The 23,226-nt window shown below is 48.7% G+C and overlaps 1 protein-coding gene across 5 annotated transcripts in view; it reads right to left on the minus strand.

Annotated features, from left to right (window-relative positions):
* Nucleotides 1–23,226, minus strand: part of LOC119965106 (drebrin-like) — a 284,430-nt gene that overhangs the window by 61,917 nt on the left and 199,287 nt on the right. For all 5 annotated transcript variants that reach the window (XM_038795409.1, XM_038795406.1, XM_038795410.1 and 2 more), the window contains 2 exons: nucleotides 3,854–3,966; nucleotides 1,684–1,758 (listed from right to left, as the gene is read on the minus strand). In XM_038795409.1, coding sequence (XP_038651337.1) covers nucleotides 1,684–1,758; nucleotides 3,854–3,966 — 188 coding nt within the window. The remainder of the gene's footprint in view (nucleotides 1–1,683; nucleotides 1,759–3,853; nucleotides 3,967–23,226) is intronic.

Genomic DNA, 23,226 nt, shown 5'->3' on the forward strand with positions numbered 1-23,226 from the left:
AGCAGGCGGGGACAGCTTTGAGCGGGCGGGGACAGCTTTGAGCTGGCGGGGACAGCTTTGAGCGTTAGGGAACAGCTTTGAGCTGGCGGGAACAGCTTTGAGCGGGCGGGGACAGCTTTGAGCTGGCGGGAACAGCTTTGAGCTGGCGGGAACAGCTTTGAGCTGGCGGGTACAGCTTTGAGCTGGCGGGGACAGCTTTGAGCTGGCGGGAACAGCTTTGAGCTGGCGGGGACAGCTTTGAGCTGGCGGGAACAGCTTTGAGCTGGCGGGGACAGCTTTGAGCGGGCGGGGACAGCTTTGAGCAGGCGGGGACAGCTTTGAGCGGGCGGGGACAGCTTTGACCAGGCGGGGACAGCTTTGAGCTGGGGGGGACAGCTTTGAGCGTTAGGGAACAGCTTTCAGCATGCCATCAAATTTGATATCAAACTTAATTCCAAATTGAAACTATTAACGTCAAATTGTAATTGAGATCATTGAATACACATGAAAACAAAAATGATGTCAAAATATTAAGATAGCTGATTCCACATCCACTGCATCCCTACCAGTTCGCAGGTGGTGAAACCCCATTGCCTTGACCAGTAGCTGAGTTAAATTGACCAAACATTGACCATTAAGACAGGGAGGAGGGATTCAGCGGCACTTTGCTTTTTTTTGGCCTAGGGGAGTTTCTCTCCACCTAGGCCGCAATTAGAGAGATTTCCTGCTGGCGGGCTGATTTCGACAGCAGGAACAGCTAATCGCAGGTCGGGCGCCATTTTGATATGCAGCCCCTATCTCCCCCCCCTCTTTCAGACCCCTGTTGGCTTTATCAATACCATCCCCCTCACTCCCCCAACCTTATTGAGGCCCCAGGAGCCCCCACTCTAATTGGCAAAGCCCCCTGCCTGAATCCTGACAGTGGCAGTCTGGCACCTGAGCATCCTGGCAGTGCCAGGCTAGCCCTGCCAAGACGCCCAGGTGCTTGGAGAAGTGCCAGGGTACCAGCCAGCTCTGTCCCCGACTATCTGGGGTTTCCATTGGCCTGCGAGACCCCACTGAGGTGCCATTATGCCTGGTCCATGTTTGTGTGAACCAGTACTTAACAACGCCATGGTGAGGTCTCCCATGCATGGCCTTTGAGTCCCGGGCAGCGGGTGAATCCGGCATCTGGGTATTTAAATGACCAGTGAGGGCGTGATCCAGATTGTGCTGGGCGGAGCGAGTAGGGTGACTCGCAATCAGCCCGGCTCTCGGTGTGGAGTGCAACTTGGGGCCCTCGCGCGACTCACCTTTTGCGCACGGCTTGTTTGGCCAACCAATGCTGTATCTGAAGGTTTCCAAGTCTTTTAATTATTAAATGGTAGTTTCGCTTCAATGGCTGAATTAAATCTAGAACATCCACCCAATGATCAGAACAAATGAGACGTTTTAATATTTAGTGCTTCTGTATTTCAGTCATGCAGCATACACATCTTCTGTTAGATTAAAGGAGTCGATTTAGCAATGGGCAGTTGGTGAACAGACTTAGATCTCTTTCCGCCAAACTACAAAAGCAGAACATGTAAAACTGCTCTAAACCGAATAATTTATGTAGTATATTTCCAGTTGTCTGATGTCACTGCCAATGGCTGAGTTAAATATGGGACAATTTATTCACACACAAAAAAGGATGGTCTGAAGTACCAGAAGAAGTACATTTACCTGAAAGAAGTCTGCAATTGTGGGCACGTGACTGGCACATGTACATTTTCGATGGTCATCAACATCTTCACCAACCTAAGGAACAAAGAAAATGAACAAAAAACTCCTCTAGCGCTATCATTCAACCAAGATTTGTAACTTCCTTTTGTGGCAGGAGTTTAAAGAGAGTTCAGTTCTGAGTTTGTTCTCATACCACATGCACTAGTTCAAGAAATCTGTACAAGTTCAGGAAACTAAAACAGGGATTGGTTTGAGAGTGTACAGGGAACACCTCTTCATACCTGGGATGGCAGACTGGAGCTGCAGCATGGATTACCTTTGAGATTGTATGGGACAACAGTTCCTCGCATCAAGATGCAGACTGGGGAGCTACAGAAAGGTTTATCCTCATGATATACTCAAGCAGTTACTTGGATTTGACTGGCAAAGGAAAGAGCTATCTAATCAGAGGCAACCCTTTGCCGAGCTAGCTTCGGATAGTAGTTTAGCAATGTGCTCATTATTGAAATGGACAGAAAGAAACAAGAAATAAATGTTAATAAATAAAATATGGGCTTCATTTTAGCATTGCGAGTGTATAGTAATGCGCTCAGTCATAGGGCATTAGGACAGAGGCTTCTTACGATTCTCTCCGTGGCCAGTTTTCACTCTCAAGCATTATTTAGGGAAAGACTGCAAAATAACATTTAGAAGGATCGGGTACTTGGCCATACACCTACCCTGTCCTACAAGGGAGTTAATGACACAGTGAGACCTTAAATTCAAGTCAAGAAAATAGGAGATTTAATGAAAGATTTTATTTTGGTGAACGATAAAGTAGATAGGGAGACACAACTCCAGCACTTTAGAACCACTGAGTGTACTATTGGCAGCTCTATAAATTACTGCATGAAGGTTGCACTACACACTTTCCCACAGCAGGGGGCATACCAAACACTGCTGCAAAACAGGCAAAAAACTAAATCCATTGGATGGCAACTCTTAAATTTGAATTTTTGATGAGTTTATCACACCAGCATCAACAATGGCAGATTCTGCTTAAGTGTTTTGTTAGCAAGTAATCAATCACTACAGCGCAGCAATGGTATTGAAAGGAGTCAGAACCACTGCAAATGATCTCAGCACAGCGATTCTGAGCTATGCTGTGGCAGACCTACACTGAGTAACGACTGCAGCAAATTAGAGAGCGTTCCTATTCCTTGAGTGAGTTTCAATGCTTGAGGGCACAGTAACCATGCAATTGACCTTACATGCAGCACATTAGAGTACCCTTGGCCCCATGTGAGGCACAGTACTGGGAAGTTGGCCAAAATGACCGCAGGGAAATATTCAGAAAATGTAAAATACATAATTCTGCTCAAATTCCATTTATATCTAGAACAACCATACTCATCTACTGAATAACTTGCATTCACATAACATTCTTAACACAAAATCAATGCTAAATAGTAAATAGAGGTACAAGGGAACAAAGGAACTATTTGCCAAGCCAAAGATTCAGAAGGGTGATCAAAAGCTTTACCTCAGGAAGCTGGTAAGTAAGTGTGTTTTAAGGATGCCTTAAAAGAAGTGAGGAGGCGGAGAGACGGTGTGAGGAGGGATTTCAAAAACATAGGCCCCAAGCAGCTGAAAGCAAAGCCGTCAAATGTAGGGTGACGGGATGGAGGATGTGAAAAGATTTCGAAGAAACCAGTCATAGGAATAGAGAATTTCAGTGTTGAGGGTGGTGAGGAGGTGGGTGGAGGTGGGGTGGGGGAGAGTTGTCGGCGGGTGACGGTGATACACTGATGGAAGAGGTTACAGAGATCGGGCAAGATGATCACGAAGGTGAGAATTTTAATCTTGACCGAATGGGGGATTGGGAGACAATGAAAGTGCATTGGTGATGGATGAGAAGGATTTGGTGTGGGATATGATATGGGCAGTAGAAATTTAAATGGCCTAAAGTTAGAGAACGGCAAATGCAGGATGCTGGCCAGAAAAAACCACTAATCAAGTTTGGGGGTGACAAAAGCATGGCCGAGAAGGCATCAGTTGGATTCTGTAGCTAGTAAACCTCAACCTTTCCTAGTACAACCTTCTGGATATTGGTGAAGTTGGTATTAATTGTGGAGCTTTGGCATCCATTAAAACACTGCAGTTAGACCATGAAAAAATATTTCTTACATACCCAATTTATGAGGACATATTTCGGCAAGCCAGAGCCAGAGTCCTTGATGCTGCAGAATCCATACATCACACTTTGGTTGTCAAACTTTGTGGCAATTTCCTGCAGACCGCCAGCTGAACAATGAGAAGGAAAGACTTGTCAGGGATATTAACAGCATATAACAAATGCTGTTTGTGTTCAGTGCAGAAGGAGGCCATTCAACCCATCAAGTCTGCACCGCCCCTTGGAAAGAGTACCCGACTTTAGCCCACACCACCACCCTATCCCTGTAACTCCACCTAACCTTTTTGACACTAAGGGGCAATTTATCATGGCCAATCCACCGAACCTGCACATCTTTGGACTTGTGGGAGGAAACCGGAGCACCCAGAGGAAACCCACGCAGGCACGGGGAGAAAGTGCAAATTCCACACAGACAGTCACGCAAGGCCGGAATAGAATCCGGGACCCTGGAGTTATGAGGCAGCAGTGCTAACCACTGTGCCACCATGGACCGTGTTCAAAAATGGTATATCACACAATGGTTTACAATGGATTTTCCCAATCACAGAACTTTCCTTGGATTAAAGTGCTTGAAACAAAATGTATCAGAAAATAGGTAAAAATATGCATGCTTGGTGTATGCGCATATGAGGGATTCAGTTGTCACTCCCCATATTCCTACACAATTGATGGTCAGGTATAAAGCAAATGTTGCCTCGAATTGTCTTGTGCATTTCAATTGCCAGATTACCAAAAACATTGAGATTGACAAAAGGCTTTATTTCCATTCAGAAAGCTGGAATGTGAGGCTCATAATTGTTGACTGATCAGACTTACCCACGTTAGTTGGACAAATTCGATTAGTGTAAGCCTAACTATAGCCACAAGCTGTTCCAGTGAATGCAAGGAGACAAAAATGAACTGTCAGCACAAAAAACTGCAGCAGGGGGCTGGGCCAGGTGAAAAAGTCAGACGGTACAGTACAAGGGGCATTGGTCAGAAAGAGAGAGATTTTCTAAACTGAGATTTTCTAAACTGTATCTCTTTTTCTTCAAAGCAGCATCTCCTTTAATGACTCTCTGTGAACCACACCCCTTGTGATAAGGGAGTTTTAACAGAGGAGTTGCAAATATTCTATTTTGCAGTCACAAAGTGAATTTGACTTTAATTTATTCACACTACATCCTCTCATTTCACAAGTAGAGCTAAGAGCAGAACTGCTGCATATGCTCAAGAACGGATAATGTCAAAGAAGGGAGTGACTTTCTTTTCCCAATTTCCTAAAAAGTGTTAATAAACTGAAAGGGGGCTGGATTCTCCGCACCCTGACGCCAAAATCGCTGGTTCTGTGATTCTCCGTCCCCCGAAAAGCAGCGTACTCCCTGAGTACACCGCATCGAATATCCACCGCCTCAGGCCATTGCCTGAGGCCAGTCCCACTATTCTCCGTCCCCAACCAGCCAAATTCCTGACTCCGTGTTTCTAATGTGGTTCTGTTGTTCGGGAAACTCACGAGGCGGCTGCGGACTCAGTCCGCGGCCACCACAGTCGGGGGAGGGCTGATTGGAGGGCAGGAGGGGCCTCATTCAGGACTGGGGCTACGTGTGCGGGCGGTGGGGGGTTGGGCGAGCGGCCAATGCAGGGCACTATTTTGGTGGTCCAGGCCCCCGGGCTGAGTCCGCCATGGAGCAGGGCGCAGCCGCTGCCGTGTGCATGCGCGGCCTCTGACCCGGAAGTATGGGGGGCCGTATCGGCAGCTGGAGCTGCGAGCTCCATGACAGTTGCCTGCGAGCCCCCTGCCAGGCTGTGAATCTGTTTCCTTTTGGCGCCAGTTTTCCTGGCGTAAAATACCACAGTTTTCACAACGGCATGGCGACATAGTCCCAAAAATGGAGAATCCAGCCCCAGGTCTATCGATGCAAACAAGCAAATAAAGATCTTCAAGTTTATAAAATGTTTTTAGAACACGCCTTGAGGAGAATTTCTAATTTCTGGCTCTGGTATAATATTTTGGTTGCCTTTATTTGGTCTCCGAAACTGTGGTTTGCTGCAAAATCTTTGAGTTTATGTGTTTTGTCTTGAAGCTGGCTCCTCAGTTGACAGTGCCAACCAGCCAAAATAAAACACAAAGGAGCTTCACTTGCTCAGCTAGATCAAGTTCAACAGATCAAAGGGCTCTTTCTTTCCAGCAGTTAATTTACGAATGCTAAAATGCATTTCCATATCAATAATACCAGAAATATTAGGTCACACAATTAACAATACAAAATCTCAGACAACCACATATAATAATGAGGTCACAGGACAAATTCAACTGATTGAGGACACAGGCAAATATTTAAAATGTTTTTAGATAATTTGAGGCCTGCTATTTGCATTTCAACCAGCCGCATTAATTAGCACTCCACAGACCGATTTAAATACTGATCAAAGGGAATTTCTTTAAGTCATCCAAGAGACACAGCTGGCTGATACAATTTTGACCAGATCATCTTGCTTCTAAAGCTAAATAAAAGACAAAATCTCACAGTTTTGTCACAAGAAGCTGTTCTCTCAGCACATTACAATGATTGTGGAGGAGTGGGGGGTGGGGAAGTGGTGGGAGGTTGGTGGGAAGGAGACGGTGCTGTGTTTGAAATGAAAGCTGAAGTCAGTGTGAGCTGGTGTTTGACAGCCAGCACTTTGACAGCAGATGGTGCCTCACGTGAGATTACACTACTCTGAAAATCAGTTGAGGTTTACATTGTAATACAAAAAGAAACCTTCAAATATTAACGTTTAATATTACCAATATACCAGGACTAATTATTTTTATTCCAACAAATACACAAGTAACGTGAACTTATATTGAATCCTTGACTTTAAACTCAAGACCCTACACAGAATAGAAGACAAAAATTGTCACAGAGCCAATGATGGGGATACTTAATAATAATAATAATTGCTTATTGTCACAAGTTGGCTTCAATGAAGTTACTGTGAAAAGCCCCTATTCGCCACATTTCAGCGGCTGTTCAGGGAGGCCGGTATGGGAATTGAACACGAGCTGCTGGCCTTATTCTGCATTACAAGCCAGCTGTTTAGCCCACTGTGCTAAACCAGTCCCTTGAAAGGGTGATTAAAGATCAAACATGGATCTCTGCGGGCAGTGAAGTTAAATCCATTTGTAAAGGGCTGTGTGAGACTGCAACAAAATACAAGGTGACGTTAACCAACGTGTAGGGCGGAATTTTCCACTCAGTGCACAAGAGCACTAGTTGAGGCAGGAAAACTGGCATGCAGCTCCTCAGCTGGGGAAACTGAGCTTTCTCCAGATTATCTGGCACACTGTGCACAAGAAATCTGAAGGCGTAGCCTTCTTGCCACGGTGCTGGGGCAGAGTTGGGCCTGATAGAGCCGGCAGCGGCAGCTCTCTAGAGATTGGGGACACAATCTGCATTAAAGAAAATGTACCAGCAGCCCCCCCCCCACCCCGCCCCCAGATATGGGGAACACGCCAGCACATACACTGGGGCAACCCACCTCCCACCCCACGGATACAGGGAACTCTATCAAAGGCGCACCACCCCACACACATAAGGAGAACCCCGCTAATGGAGCTCCCAGAGGGCCAGCCCTGCCATTGTCCCATGGCATTGCAACCCTGGAAGTGCCAACGGAAGTGCCAAGGCGCCAGGTCCCCCAAATGCTCTACTTACATATGCACTCTCCCCCTTCCCCCCGCGCGGACTCCCTCTGACTGCTTCACATTTGCAAAAAACGATTCTAATTGGCAGGGAAGCCCGTTAATCATATTCAAATTTATTGAAATGAGGTTCCCGCCATAACATCATCAGCGAGAGGTGGGGGAAATCAAAAAACTGGATCTTGCCTTCGCGAGTCTCATTTTATGATTCTCGTGAGGTTTGTAACTTAGAATTCGTACTGTGCAGGAGGAGGCCTTTCGGCCATAGAGTCCGCACTGACCGTCCGCACTGAAAGAGCACCTCACTCATACCCAACCCATCACTCTGTCCCCGTAACCCCATGTCTTTGGACACTAAGGGGCAATTTAGCATGATCAATCCACCTAACCTGCACATCTTTGGACTGTGGGAGGAAACCGGAGCACCTGGAGGCAACTCATGCCGACAAGTGGAGAGTGTGCAAATTCCACACCGATGGTGACCCAAGGCTGGAATTGAACCCGGGCCCCTGGCGCTGTTAAGCAGCAGTGCCACCGTGCCGCCCTGCACTGCCTTTCAGGCAGGAAGGCGCCTGCGCTGCCATTCATGCTCGCAGCAGACACAGGCAAGCATTTGTGCCCGCACAATGGGCATGCAAATGGCAAATAAATTTCAATACGGATAGATGTGAGTTGGTACATTTTGTTTGGGGAAAATGGAAGACCCTTTGGAAAATTTGGGCCAAATTTATTTCCAGCGTATGGGGGCTCACTTGCTGGTTGGAGAACTGGTGAGAGTCCCTCACTGCCTCCTTTTGGATGGGTCCGCCATTCCTATCAGTGTCCTGCTGAAGGCCTTCTTCAGGATTTAGGAGCTTGGGCATGCCAATCCCACCCACACTGCTGGCTATTGTATGTCAGCAGCACTGGGAAAAGCGGAAGTTGCCGGCAATGCACCAACCAGAGGCCTAGGATTGCTGAAGGACCCAGGCAACTGGTGAGTGAGGGCAGGAAGGGGATCACGGGGAGGGGGAGGCCAACTTGGGCAGGTGTGAGGAAGAGAGGAAGAAAGGCCAGAAAGAGTCTCTCAGCAGGCCGATCATCCCAATGCTGGGTCCCTGATTAATGCCTTTGAACGAGGGCCCCACACTGAGAGCCTGCAAGCAAACCTGATAGTGTTTGCTTTTTGGGCTTCCTGCCTGGCAAGTCCCCTGGTTGAAGTCCAGTGGCAGCAGGATGAGGCCCTTAAGTGGGCATCATTAATTGTTCACTTAAGAGCAAGAAAGCGTACATGAGCCTCCTTGTCATGGACCTAATCACGCAGAGGAGGCAAGCTGGCAGGGTACCCACCTGCACTCTCCTGCCCAATTTAATGCACTCTGCCACATAACTACCTGCTGGGGAGGGGGGGGGGCATTAATTTCTGCCTTGAGACGCTAAAAGAGCAAATGCTTGCATTTATATAGCATCTTTTGCAACCTCAGCACTGGCTAAAGTTGTGGATTTAAGTCCCCGTCTTCCACCTCACCACTCTCTGCATGACCTGAGTACTGATATGAAGGCTAAAAATTCAGTGCAGGACTGAGGGAGTGCTGCACTCTGGAGGTGCCATCTTTAGACTTCGCAGGTGGCCATAAAAGATCCCATGGCACTAAGCTGAAGAAAAACAGGCCAGTTAGCCTTGACTCCCTGGGCAATAATTATCCTTTAAAGAACATCACAAAACAGATCATTTGGTTAAAGTCAGGTTGCTGTTTGTGGGTGCTTATTGTGCACCAATTGGTTGTCATGTTTTCTACACTTCAAAAACACTTCATTGGCTGCAGAGCACTTTGGAACATCCTATGCTCATTAAAGATGCAATGCAAATGTAATGTCTTTTTGAACTGTACTCACTGTAATAAAGTGGGAAACAAATAGAGTAGAGGTGCAAATACATCTAGGGAAATTTGGAAAATAAGATAGCAATTAAAGTGGAATTTGTTAATAAGGATATCCACACCCTTAGCCTAATGTTATAAAATAGAATTTGCAGCAACTGATCATTCAGCCTGACAGGTTTATGCTCCATGCAAGAAGCATGCAGATCTTTGCGATTGCTTCAATCATTCAATGTGGCAGGAAGCTCCACGTTCTCACCATTGACTAAAGAAGTTTCTGTTGAAACCTCATTGAATGTATTAGTGACTGTATTTATGTACTTTTTAATACACGTTCGCATCTTTTCTAGAACTACCCTATCAGATTCCATCATAATTTTGAAGATCGTTATCAGGTCATCTGAGAGTGTCTGCAAGAGAAAGGACCCATATCATGTTTAGTCTGTCCGGACAATTATACCTTTTTAGTTCTGGTATCATCCCTGTAAATTCTTTTTGCATTTTCTCAGATGCTTCTGTATTGTTTGTAATTCGAACCGTAACACTGCACAGTACTCAAAGTATGATCTATTCAAAGTTCCATAGAAGATGCCTGATGTGACCATCAATTCACTCGAGACACGAGAGGAAGTAAACTGTGGCTTTAATAGACTTACAACTGAGCCTGCCTGCGACCAGAAGAACTGAGGGCAGACTCACAAGGCTGCAACACTTTATACTTCCGGTAGTGGGAGAGGCCATGGGCGGAGCCTTGGGCGGAGCCAAGGGTGGAGCCCTGTACAAGCTCCTCATCTCCCCCAGTGGGCAGAGCCGCGCAACGGCTCACAGACAGAGCCCACAAGGACACAATGCTATACAGTGTGAATTAAGCAATGTACATTCACCACATTTACCCCATGTAAAAAAAAATCAAGTCCGGCGGGGGTGACGGGTCTACAGGTTGAGCCGGTCCGGTGGCCGAGTCGTCCGTTGGGATCGGCGGAGCACTGGGGATGCAGCCACTTCGGATGGCTGTGTGATGACAGGCGGTGTGGATCTGAGGGTGGACTCCGGGGGTGGTTAGTTCAGAGTTTCATTCCTGACCGATGCGATGGGCAAAGGGGGGCGCAGGAACCCTGTAGGTGTGGGGGCGCAGGGCGTGGGGGGTCGGGAGGGGTGTCGTGTGAGGGGTACCTTGGCGGTGGTGGTGGTGGATACTGCAGGCGCCAGGTCCCGGAGGGAAACGGTGTCCTGACGGCCGTCGGGGTGTTCTATAAAGGGAGTGTGGGTTTGAGTGTAGCAGCAGGACCCTTTCTACTAGTGGGTCCGTTTTATGCGTCCGGACGTGCTTCCGGAGGAGAACCAAGCCCGGTGTCCTCAACCAAGATGGGAGCGAAGCCCCGGTGGTAGTGCCCCTAGGGGAAACAAATAATCACTCAGGAGGGGTCTGGCTAGTGGCTGTACACAGGAGGGACCTAATCGCATGGAGCGCGTCGGGGAGGACCTCCTGCCAGTGGAGGTCGGGAGATTCCTGGACCGGAGGGTCAGTAGGACGGTCTTCCAGACCGTCGCGTTCTACCTCTCCACCTGCCCGTTCCCCCTGTGGTTATAGCTGGTAGTACTGCTCGAGGCGATGCCCTTGTCGAGCAGCTACTGACGCAGCTCGTTGCTCATGAAGGACGAACCCCTGTCACTGTGTACGTAGCTGGGGAAGCCGAACAGGGTGAAGACACTGTGACGGGCTCTGATGACTGTGTGGACCTCCCATATCGGGGCATGGGATAGCAAACGGGAAACAGGAGAATTCGTCTATGACGTTGAGGAAGTACACATTTCGATTGGTCGAGGAGAGTGGCCCTTTGAAATCAATGCTCAGGCGTTCAAAGGGCCGGGAAGCCTTTACCAGGTGGGCCTCGCATGGTCTATAGAAGTGCGGTTTGCACTCCGCGCAGTTATTGAATCATTGAATGCATCTACAAAAAAGGGCAGCACAGTAACACAGTGGCTAGCACTGTTGTTTCACAGCGCCAGGGTCTCAGGTTCGCTTCCCGGCTTGGGTCACTGTCTGTGTGGAGTCTGCATGTTCTCCCTGCATCTGTGTGGGTTTCCTCCGGGTGCTCTAGTTTCCCCTCACAAGTCCCGAAAAACATGCTTAGGTAATTTGGACAGTCTGAATTCTCCCTCTGTGTACCCGAACAGGGCCGGACTGCGGCGACTAGAGGCTTTTCACAGTAACTTCATTGCAGTGTTAATGTAAGCCTACTGTGACAATAAAGATTGTTATATATTATATTATATTATATAACAGCATTAGAAATATGACACAATCTAAAGAAGACTGTGGAGGCCAAATCACTGAGTGTCTTTAAGACAGAGATAGACAGGTTCTTGATCAATAAGGGAATCAAGGGTTATGGGGATGTGATGAATAGTATTAATAACTACTGTAAACGGTACCTGACCTTTAATACCTTGCCCCTTTAAGGTGCTTGGAACCCTGGGGGACTCCGCCTCTGGCTACGCCCCCAGGAAACGGTATATAGGATAAGGCTCCATGTGGTGAGCACACTTCTCTCGGATGTTGTTCAGTTCTCTGTAGATTAAAGCCTTTTGATTACCGACCTCGCTCTCGCATCGTAATTGAGGGTGCCTCGGGGAGAAGGCAGGAGAATGGGGATGAGAAAAATATCAGCAATGATTGAATGGCGGAGCAGACTCGATGGGCTGAGTGGCCTAGTTCTGCTCCTATATCTTATGGTCTTAAACTTGTAAAAATCAAAGCACTACTATGTTGATTTATTGTTACAAATCTTTATTGTCACAAGTAGGCTTACATTAACACAGCAATGAAGTTACTGTGAAAAGCCCTCAGTTGCCACATTCCAGCACCCGTTCGTGTATACAGAGGGAGACTTCAGAATATCCAATTCACCGAATAGCACGTTTTTCGGGACTTGTGGGAGGAAACCAGACCACCCGGAGGAAACCCACGCAGACACAGGGAGAAGGTGCAGATTCCGCACAGTCAGGAACCCAAGCTGGCAATCAAACCTGGGACCCTGGGGCTGTGAAGCAACAGTGCGACCCACTGTGTAACCACGCCGACCATACGAGTAAGGTTACAATGCCAGTTATATTTTAGAGAGAGGTTACTGTCAGACTGCTGATAGCAGTAAAGTAGTCTATAAAACAGAGACAACACTGTTATGCTACACATTAATGACCATTCCAATCAGAAAGTTCCTGCTTCCTAAAAACTCAAGGGTGTTTGTAAAATTAAACTTTAGCAAAGTCGCAAAATGAATGGTTGCAGATTGGCTCACCCTTACATGTTCCATAAATTCATGTTTTGTGGCACTATCAATGTGGAGTTTTGTCTCCAAATATCTGGTAATGCAGAACTGTTATTATATTTAACTAACTAGAAAAGACATAAGCCCTCATGTTGTCTGACACTTCAGAAATAAGAAATTAAATATCTTATCAGATTATGGTACATGCTTTAAACTATGGAACAAGCTTATTAAAAGTAATGGGTAAGAACAAAGAAAAGTACAACACAGGAACAGGCCCTTCGGCCCTCCAAGCCTGCAACAAACATGCTGCCCATCTAACCTAAAACCTTCTACACTTCCGGGGTCCGTATCCCTCTATTCCTATCCTATTCATGTATTCGTCAAGACGCCCCTTAAACGTCACTATCGTACCTGCTTCCACCATCTCCTCCAGCAGCGAGTTCCAGGCACCCACTACCCTCTGTGTAAAAAACTGCTCTAGCACATCTCCTCTAAACCTTGCCCCTCGCACCTTAAACCTATGTCCCCCAATAATTTACTCTTTCACCCTGGGAAAAAGCTTCTGACTATCCACTCTGTCCATGCCCCTCATAATTTTGTAGACTTCTATCAGGTCGTCCCTCAACCTCCGTCGTTCCAGTGAGATCAAACTAAATTTATCCAACCTCTCTTCATGGCTAATGCCCTTCATATCAGGCAATATCCATGTAAATGTCTTTTGTACCCTCTCCAAACCCTCCACATCCTCTTGGTATGGCGACCAGAATTGTACACTATATTCTAAGTGTGGCCTAACTCAGGTTCTATACAGCTGCAGCATGACTTGCCAATTTGTATACTCAATGCTCCGGCTGATGAAGTGGAGATGCCGGCGTTGGACTGGGGTGAGCACAGTAAGAAGTCTTACAACACCAGGTTAAAGTCCAACAGGTTTGTTTCAAACACGAGCTTTCGGAGCACGGCTCCTTCTTCAGGTGAATGGAAAGGCTTGTTCCAGAAATGTTTATATAGACACAGTAAGAAGTCTTACAACACCAGGTTAAAGTCCAACAGGTTTGTTTCAAACACGAGCTTTCGGAGCACGGCTCCTTCTTCAGGTGAATGGAAAGGCTTGTTCCAGAAATGTTTATATAGACACAGTAAGAAGTCTTACAACACCAGGTTAAAGTCCAACAGGTTTGTTTCAAACACGAGCTTTCGGAGCACGGCTCCTTCTTCAGGTGAATGGAAAGGCTTGTTCCAGAAATGTTTATATAGACACAGTCAGAGATGCCCCGGAATGCGAGCACCTGCAGGCAATCAAATCATCAAAGATGCAGAGAGAGAGGTAACTCCAGGTTAAAGAGGTGTGAATTGTCCCAAGCCAGTTCAGTCGGTAGGCCTCTGCAAGTTCAGGCTTGTTGGTGGGGGCCGAATGTAATGCGACATGAATCCCAGATCCCGGTTGAGTCCGCATTCATGCGTGCGGAACTTAGCTATAAGTTTTTGCTCAGCAATTTTGCGTTGTCGCGTCTCCTGAAGGCCTCCTTATAGAATGCTGACCCGGAGATCAGAGGCTGAATGTCCTTGACTGCTGAAGTGTTCCCCAACTGGAAGGGAACAGTCCTGCCTGTTGATAGTCGCACGATGCCCGTTTATTCGTTGTCGCAGTGTCTGCATGGTCTCGCCAATGTACCACGCTTCGGGACATCCTTTCCTGCAGCGTATGAGGTAGACTACATTGGTCGAGTCGCACGAGTATGCGCCGCGTACCTGGTGGGTGGTGTTTCCACGTGTAATGGTGGTGTCCATGTCGATGATCTGGCATGTCTTGCAGAGATTACCCTGGCAGGGTTTTGTGGTGTTGTGGTTGCTGTTCTGAAGGCTGGGTAATTTGCTGCAAACAATGGTTTGTTTGAGGTTGCGCGGTTGTTTGAAGGCCAGTAGTGGGGGTGTGGGGATGACCTTGGCAAGATGTCCATCCTCGCTGATGATGTGTTGGAGGCTGCGAAGAAGATGTCGTAGTTTCTCCGCCCCAGGAAAGTACTGGACGACGAAGGGTACTCTGTCAGTGGTGTCCCGTGTTTGTCTTCTGAGGAGGTCGGTGCGGTTTTTTGCTGTGGCGCGGTGGAACTGTCGATCAATGAGTCGAGCGCCATATCCCGTTCGTACGAGGGCATCTTTCAGCATCTGTAGGTGTCTGTTGCGCTCCTCCTTGTCTGAGCAGATCCTGTGTATACGGAGGGCTTGTCCATAGGGGATGGCTTCTTTAATGTGTTTCGGGTGAAAGCTGGAGAAGTGGAGCATCGTGAGATTATCTGTGGGCTTGCGGTAAAGCGAGGTGCTGAGGTGACCGTCCTTGATGGAGACGAGTGTGTCCAAGAATGGAACTGAATTTGGAGAATAGTCCATGGTGAGTTTGATGGTGGGATGGAACTTATTGATGTCATCGTGTAGTCGTTTCAGTGATGTCTCGCCGTGGGTCCAAAGGAAAAAAATGTCATCGATGTATCTGGTGTATAGCATCGGTTGAAAGTCCTGTGTGGTGAGGAAGTCCTGTTCAAACTTGCACGGTGATCAAAAAAGATCTGCATCTTTGATGATTTGATTGCCTGCAGGTGCTCGCATTCCGGGCATCTCTGACTGTGTCTATATAAACATTTCTGGAACAAGCCTTTCCATTCACCTGAAGAAGGAGCCGTGCTCCGAAAGCTCGTGTTTGAAACAAACCTGTTGGACTTTAACCTGGTGTTGTAAGACTTCTTACTGTGCTCACCCCAGTCCAACGCCGGCATCTCCACATCATGGCTACCATTGACACCGCAAACTGCCGGCTCAAAGTGGAGAGGATCTCCAGGAAGATCGCGCATATAGACACTGACATTCAGTTTCTACAAAGATGCAAAAAAGCAGACAAGATCCCGAAAGGACTACAGATCAAAAACCCACTCAAGTCGACTTACAACACAGACTACGCTGAAAGACTCTGCCACCGCACCTCTGTCACACTCCTCAAACACCTCGTACACCAACTCTACAGCAGTCGACGCAACCTGGAAACCAAGAGAGAGGCCATATTCTCAACTTGCGCTCAGGACACAGCAGACCAGCTGCGGAACACCGCCAAACAGATGAGACAGCAATACTATGCCACCTACATGCACACCAAGAACAGGAAGCTTGAGAAACTTGGCATCACCACCAGCAGCAATCAAGCTTCTCCCGGTACAACAGTCGAAAACAATACAGGGAAATCCATTGTCAACTTGTCAGACTACACCCTTCAACCAGACGAAATCGAAGTCCTCAGCAGAGGGCTCAATTTCTGCACCACCACCAAAATGGACCCCATCAGTCTCGCGGCAGATACGGAGGAATTCATCAGGCGAATGAGGCTCCGGGAATTCTTCCACAGACCCCAAGAGGCCGACAGCGAACCCAGGGACACGACCAATGAACCGGAAGAGCAGACCGCGAGATCTGCAGTGCAGCAACCGAAAAGGAAAGAGTCAAATTGGACCCCTCCGGAAGGCCGCTGCCCTAGACTCGACATGTATGCTCAAGCCGTCAGAAGTCGTGTCAATGCCAGATTCATCACTCGCAATCACAAGGCAGCCTCAAACGTCACCCAAGCACAACGCAACGCCATCCGCACTCTCAAGACCAACCGCAACATCGTCATCAAACCAGCAGACAAAGGAGGGGCCACCGTCATACTGAACAGAACAGACTACTGCAAAGAAGTATACATACAGCTCGACAACCAGGAACACTACAGGCAGTTACCCGCAGATCCAACCAAGGAACACATCCGCCAACTCAGCAGACTGATCAAGACCTTAGATCCAGACCTTCAGAACACCCTACGTGCTCTCATCCCACGTAATCCCCGCATTGGAGATCTCTACTGCCTCCCGAAAATACACAAGGCCAACACACCAGGCCGTCCTATCGTTTCAGGCAATGGGACCCTGTGTGAGAACCTCTCTGGCCACATCGAGGGCATCTTGAAACCCATCGTACAAGGTACACCCAGCTTCTGTCGCGACACGACGGACTTCCTACAGAAACTCAGCACCCATGGACCAGTTGAACCAGGAACATTCCTCGTCACAATGGATGTCTCGGCACTCTACACCAGCATCCCCCATGACGACGGCATTGCTGCAACAGCCTCAGTCCTCAACACCGACAACTGCCAATCTCCAGACGCAATTCTGCAACTCATCCGTTTCATTCTAGACCACAACGTCTTCACCTTCGACAACAAATTCTTCATCCAGACGCACGGAACAGCCATGGGGACCAAATTTGCACCTCAATATGCCAACATCTTCATGCACAAGTTTGAACAGGACTTCCTCACCACACAGGACTTTCAACCGATGCTATACACCAGATACATCGATGACATTTTTTTCCTTTGGACCCACGGCGAGACATCACTGAAACGACTACACGATGACATCAATAAGTTCCATCCCACCATCAAACTCACCATGGACTATTCTCCAAATTCAGTTCCATTCTTGGACACACTCGTCTCCATCAAGGACGGTCACCTCAGCACCTCGCTTTACCGCAAGCCCACAGATAATCTCACGATGCTCCACTTCTCCAGCTTTCACCCGAAACACATTAAAGAAGCCATCCCCTATGGACAAGCCCTCCGTATACACAGGATCTGCTCAGACAAGGAGGAGCGCAACAGACACCTACAGATGCTGAAAGATGCCCTCGTACGAACGGGATATGGCGCTCGACTCATTGATCGACAGTTCCACCGCGCCACAGCAAAAAACCGCACCGACCTCCTCAGAAGACAAACACGGGACACCACTGACAGAGTACCCTTCGTCGTCCAGTACTTTCCTGGGGCGGAGAAACTACGACATCTTCTTCGCAGCCTCCAACACATCATCAGCGAGGATGGACATCTTGCCAAGGTCATCCCCACACCCCCACTACTGGCCTTCAAACAACCGCGCAACCTCAAACAAACCATTGTTTGCAGCAAATTACCCAGCCTTCAGAACAGCAACCACAACACCACAAAACCCTGCCAGGGTAATCTCTGCAAGACATGCCAGATCATCGACATGGACACCACCATTACACGTGGAAACACCACCCACCAGGTACGCGGCGCATACTCGTGCGACTCGACCAATGTAGTCTACCTCATACGCTGCAGGAAAGGATGTCCCGAAGCGTGGTACATTGGCGAGACCATGCAGACACTGCGACAACGAATAAACGGGCATCGTGCGACTATCAACAGGCAGGACTGTTCCCTTCCAGTTGGGGAACACTTCAGCAGTCAAGGACATTCAGCCTCTGATCTCCGGGTCAGCATTCTACAAGGAGGCCTTCAGGAGACGCGACAACGCAAAATTGCTGAGCAAAAACTTATAGCTAAGTTCCGCACGCATGAATGCGGACTCAACCGGGATCTGGGATTCATGTCGCATTACATTCGGCCCCCACCAACAAGCCTGGACTTGCAGAGGCCTACCGACTGAACTGGCTTGGGACAATTCACACCTCTTTAACCTGGAGTTACCTCTCTCTCTGCATCTTTGATGATTTGATTGCCTGCAGGTGCTCGCATTCCGGGCATCTCTGACTGTGTCTATATAAACATTTCTGGAACAAGCCTTTCCATTCACCTGAAGAAGGAGCCGTGCTCCGAAAGCTCGTGTTTGAAACAAACCTGTTGGACTTTAACCTGGTGTTGTAAGACTTCTTACCCGGCTGATGAAGGCAAGCATGCTGTATGCATTCTTGACTACCTTCTCCATCTGTGTTGCCCCTTTCAGTGACCTGCAGTCATGTACACCCAGATCTCTCTGTCTGTCAATACTCTGAATGGTTCTACCATTTACTGTATATGTCCGACCTGTATTAGGCCTTCCGATTGGTTTTACTTCGTATTTGTACAGATTAAACTCCGTCTGTCATTTCTCTGTTTAAGTCTCCAACTGATCTATATCCTGCTGTATCCTCTGACACCAAACTTTGTGTGGTCCGCAAACTTACTAACAAGACCAGTTAAAGTTTCCTCCAAATCATTTATAAATACTACAAACAGTGGTGAAGGGAGGGAAGGGAATGGAAGCCTGGGGCACCGGGCCTCAGTGTAGTGGTGAAGGGAGGGAAGGGAAACCCAGGGCAGGGGCCTCAGTGCAGTGGTGAAGGGAAGGAACGGAAACACAGGGCAGGGTCCTCAGTGCAGTGGTGAAGGGAGGGAAGGGAAACCCAGGGCAGGGGCCTCAGTGCAGTGGTGAAGGGAAGGAACGGAAACCCAGGGCAGGGGCCTCAGTGCTCTGGTGAAGGGAAGGAAGGGAAACCCAAGGCAGGGGCCTCAGTGCAGTGGTGAAGGGAAGGAACGGAAACACAGGGCAGGGCCCTCAGTGCAGTGGTGAAGGGAAGGAACGGAAACCCAGGGCAGGGGCCTCAGTGCTCTGGTGAAGGGAAGGAACGGAAACCCAGGGCAGGGGCCTCAGTGCTCTGGTGAAGGGAAGGAAGGGAAACCCAGGGCAGGGGCCTCAGTGCAGTGGTGAATGGAGGGAAGGGGATGGAAGTCTGGAGCACCGGGCCTCAGCGTAGTGGTGAAGGGAGGGAAGGGAAGGGATGGGAAGACCGAGGCATGGACAGTGCAGTGGTGAAGGGAAGCCCAGGACATGGACATCAAAGCAGGGGTGAAGGGAAGCCTAGGACATGGGCACCGATGCAGGGGTGAGGGAGGGAAGAAAAGTAAGCAGGGGCACGGACCTCAGTGCAGGGGTGAAGGGACGGAAGGAAGTGGAAGCCCCGGGCAGGAGCCTCAGTGCAGGGCTGATTGAATGAAATTTGGGCCGTGGGCTTCAGTGCAGGGATGAAGGAAGAGAAAGGAAGGAAAACCCGGGTATAGGAATGAGCTTGGACTGAAGGGTCCACTCAACCATGTGGGGTGTGCATATGGAGGCAGCATGGATACGAGGGCAAGGCAAATGGAAAAGACATGTTAAAGATGAGACGGTTTAGCTTGAGCTAAATTGACATACTTGGAGTCAGACTAGTCACACAAGTGTGCCCACTCAAGCAACACTAATGTGTGAGAGTGCCAATGATTACTGCTCCGCATTGAACCTTTGTCACACAGACTTCCATATTCAATGACTGTTTGGCGTGGCTTTACCAATGCAATATTGTCAAGAGATAATATCCCCTCAGAAAGGTGGCCATGGCATACTGCCTGAAGATAGCGCACAGAATTATTTACCCTATGCGGAGCACCTATTGACAAGTGGCCCCCATGGACCAAGCTGAGTGCAAGGCCTTGGAGTGAAGGTTAGGACAATACCTGCACCCGAGGTGAAAGCTCAGGATGCAGTAGCGTGACCAAAGCTATCGCCAGTCATATGGTGTAGGGCATGGGTTGTGGGTGGTCTTGTCCAACCAGTATGCGAATGAAGGACTGGGCAGCAATGTTGTGGCTAAAACATGAGTCAATGGGTTTTGAGAGGCAGTTGCAGATGATGAGTGGACAAAGGGTTGTCCTCAGCAGACAGATGCAAACCATCAATTCTCTCTCTTTGACACTGTAGTGAGTAGACATTCAGGAACCTGGAGCCTGATGATCTCTCTGTTATCACATCATTCATAGGCAGGAGAGAAAAAGAAGACAGAGGCTGAATCCCAGAGAGCCATCTCTAGGCCCAGGGTTTAAAGAGGGTACTTGACATATCTGCAGATTTCCGAGAACCAGAGTTGCCAAAGACTACGCATGCCCAGGGAAATGATTGGTCATATCTGCCACTTGCTGCAGGATTTGGGGACTTGGAGGGTATCCACTGCCAGAGTTACTGAAAGTGACTGTGGCGCTCAATTTCTATGCCAGTGGCTCCTTCCAGGGCTCCACAGGTGACCTCTGTGGGATTTTGCGAGCCTCCTCACACAAGTGCATCCAGAAGGTCACAAACACAATCTTTGTGAGAGCAGCCAACTCTGTCCATTTTAACCGGGATCAGGCAAACCAGGAGTCCAGAGCAATGGGATTTACACTGATCTCGGTTCAGCCACATGTGCAGGGTGTCATCGACTGTACTTACGTGGCACTCAGAGCTCCCTGGCATCAAGCTGTCAACTATGTGAACCTCACCGGCTTCCAATCGCTGAATGTTCAGCTGGTCTGTGACCACACCAAACGCATCCTGCTGATTTGTGCTCGATTCCCAAGAGTGTGTGAATGACTCTGACACCGTCAGCCGCACTCAGATCCCTGGCATCATTCAGGGCCCACGGAGGTTGAAGGTTTGACTCCTTAAGGACAAGGGCTACAAACTGAGGACGTGTCCCACTGCAGCTGAGATAAAGGCTGGATTCTCCCAAAATGGGACTATGTCCCCACGTCGGCGTAGAACTGCTGGCGTTTAACCCCATGAGTTTCCAGTAAAAAAGATTAGTCGATTCACTCACCTGCAGGGGGCTAGCAGGGACCCAGAGTGATTCACGCAGCTTTGGCTGTGGATACGGGCCCCCCGTACTTCCAGTCTGGAGTACGCGCATGCGCACGGTGAGCAACATGGCGGACGCAGACCGCGGAGGCAGCTCCCCGATCATCCGCGTGCCTAAAGATCCGTCCGGCCCGATCAGTTCCCCGGCCACCCATAAGGAACCCAACAGTGGCCGATCCCTCTGCCCCCCCCCCCCCCCCCAACCAGGACCCACCTGAGTTTCCTGAACAGCGCTAGGTTGTTAAAACCACGCCGCCGGGAACTCGGCCGGCTGGGAGCGGAGAATCTCTGAGATTCCGATGGCCGGGCTTCTGGCAATGGCCCCTCAGCCAAGCGGAGTGCTCTGCGAGCACGCCGATTCTCGGATCCTGGAGAATCGGCGGACCGGCGCCGGGTCCCGATTTCGGCGTGAAAGTTGATTCTCCGCGTCCACGCCAAATGCGATTTTGGCGTGGGGCTGTGGAGAATCCAGCCCAAGATGCAATAAGGCTCATGTTACAACTCGCGCTTTGGTGGAGCAGACCACAGAGATGCCAAAGGTGAGGTTCCAGTGCCTGGGCAGGTCTGGTGGAGTTCTGAAATACAATCTGCAGAGAAAAAGAACAAAGAAAAGTACAGCACGGGAACAGGCCCTTCGGCCCTCCAAGCCTGCGTCGACCATTCTGCCCATCTAAACTAAAATCTTCTACACTTCCGGGGTCCGTATCCCTCTATTCCCATCTTATTCATGTACTTGTCAAGATGCCCCTTAAACGTCACTATTGTCCCTGCTTCCACCACATCCTCCGGCAGCGAGTTCCAGGCACCCCTCTCTGTGTAAAAAACTTACCTCATACATCTCCTCTAAACCTTGTCCCTCGCACCTTAAACCTATGCCCCCTAGTAATTGACCCCTCTATTCTGGGAAAAAGCCTCTGACTATCTACTCTGCCTATGCCCCTCATAATTTTGTAGACCTCTATCAGGTCACCCCTCAACCTCCGTCGTTCCAGTGAGAACAAACCAAGTTTGTTCAACCTCTCCTCATAGCTAATGCCCACCATACCAGGCAACATCCTGGTAAATCTCTTCTGCACCCTCTCTAAAGCCTCCACATCCTTCTCGTCGTGTGGCGACCAGAATTGAACACGATACTCCAAGTGTAGCCTAACTAAGGTTCTATACAGCTGCAACATGACTTGCCAATTTTTATAATCAATGCCCCGGCCAATGAAGGCAAGCATGCCATATGCCATATGCCTTCTTGACTAGCTTCTCCACCTGTGTTGCCCCTTTCAGTGACCAGGACACCAAGATCTCTCTGACTGTCAATACTCTTGAGGGTTCTACCATTCACTGTATATTCCCTGTATTCACTGTATAAGAGGGTCTTACGCATTGTAGTTGCCTGCTTTGGCCGACACAACCTGGCACTGCAACGGGAGTGGGAACTGCCTGAGGAGGAGATGGAGGAGCGGCCCGTCTCCTCCGTTGGAGAAGACAGTGAAAGGGATGAGGTTGAGGAGGGTAAGAGGTCAAGAGCCAGGGTATTGGCCATGAGCCCATGATAATGCCAAGGTAAGGGTGGCAAGCTCGGGATCGACTCATAACGCTAGATTCATGGAGGGTGATGAGGACATCCAGTGAAGACACCCCATTATCTTCACGTTACATCATGAGCATTGGACCTGTGTCTGGATGGTGGCAGCACACATGCCCTGTGTGATAAGGCTTCTGTCATGGAGATGCAGTGGATGCCTATAGTCCCTGAATTGCAGGAAGATGATGACCAGTTGAGGTGGGATAGTCCATAGATCCTCATAGAGCCTATGTGAATCTCTGATGTCTGACTTCTGTCTGTTCGATGGTAGATAATTGCCTCTTATTTGTATTATTTTTGCTAATAAAGCAGAGTAGACAAACTTCTGACTTTGTTCTCTTTATTACGTTGTGTCCCAATCATAAAGAACCCTTGGTGTAATCCAAGACACCCTTGTACAGGAATATTTAATTGGTTGTACAGCAGTATTTCCAGAGGAAAAGGAATCATAAATGCATCTTTCAAAATTAAATGAGATGGGTTTGCTTCCACTGATACTTAAACAGAAGAGATGCG

Source organism: Scyliorhinus canicula, chromosome 4 (assembly GCF_902713615.1).
Source record: "Scyliorhinus canicula chromosome 4, sScyCan1.1, whole genome shotgun sequence".
Lineage (NCBI taxonomy): Eukaryota > Metazoa > Chordata > Chondrichthyes > Carcharhiniformes > Scyliorhinidae > Scyliorhinus > Scyliorhinus canicula.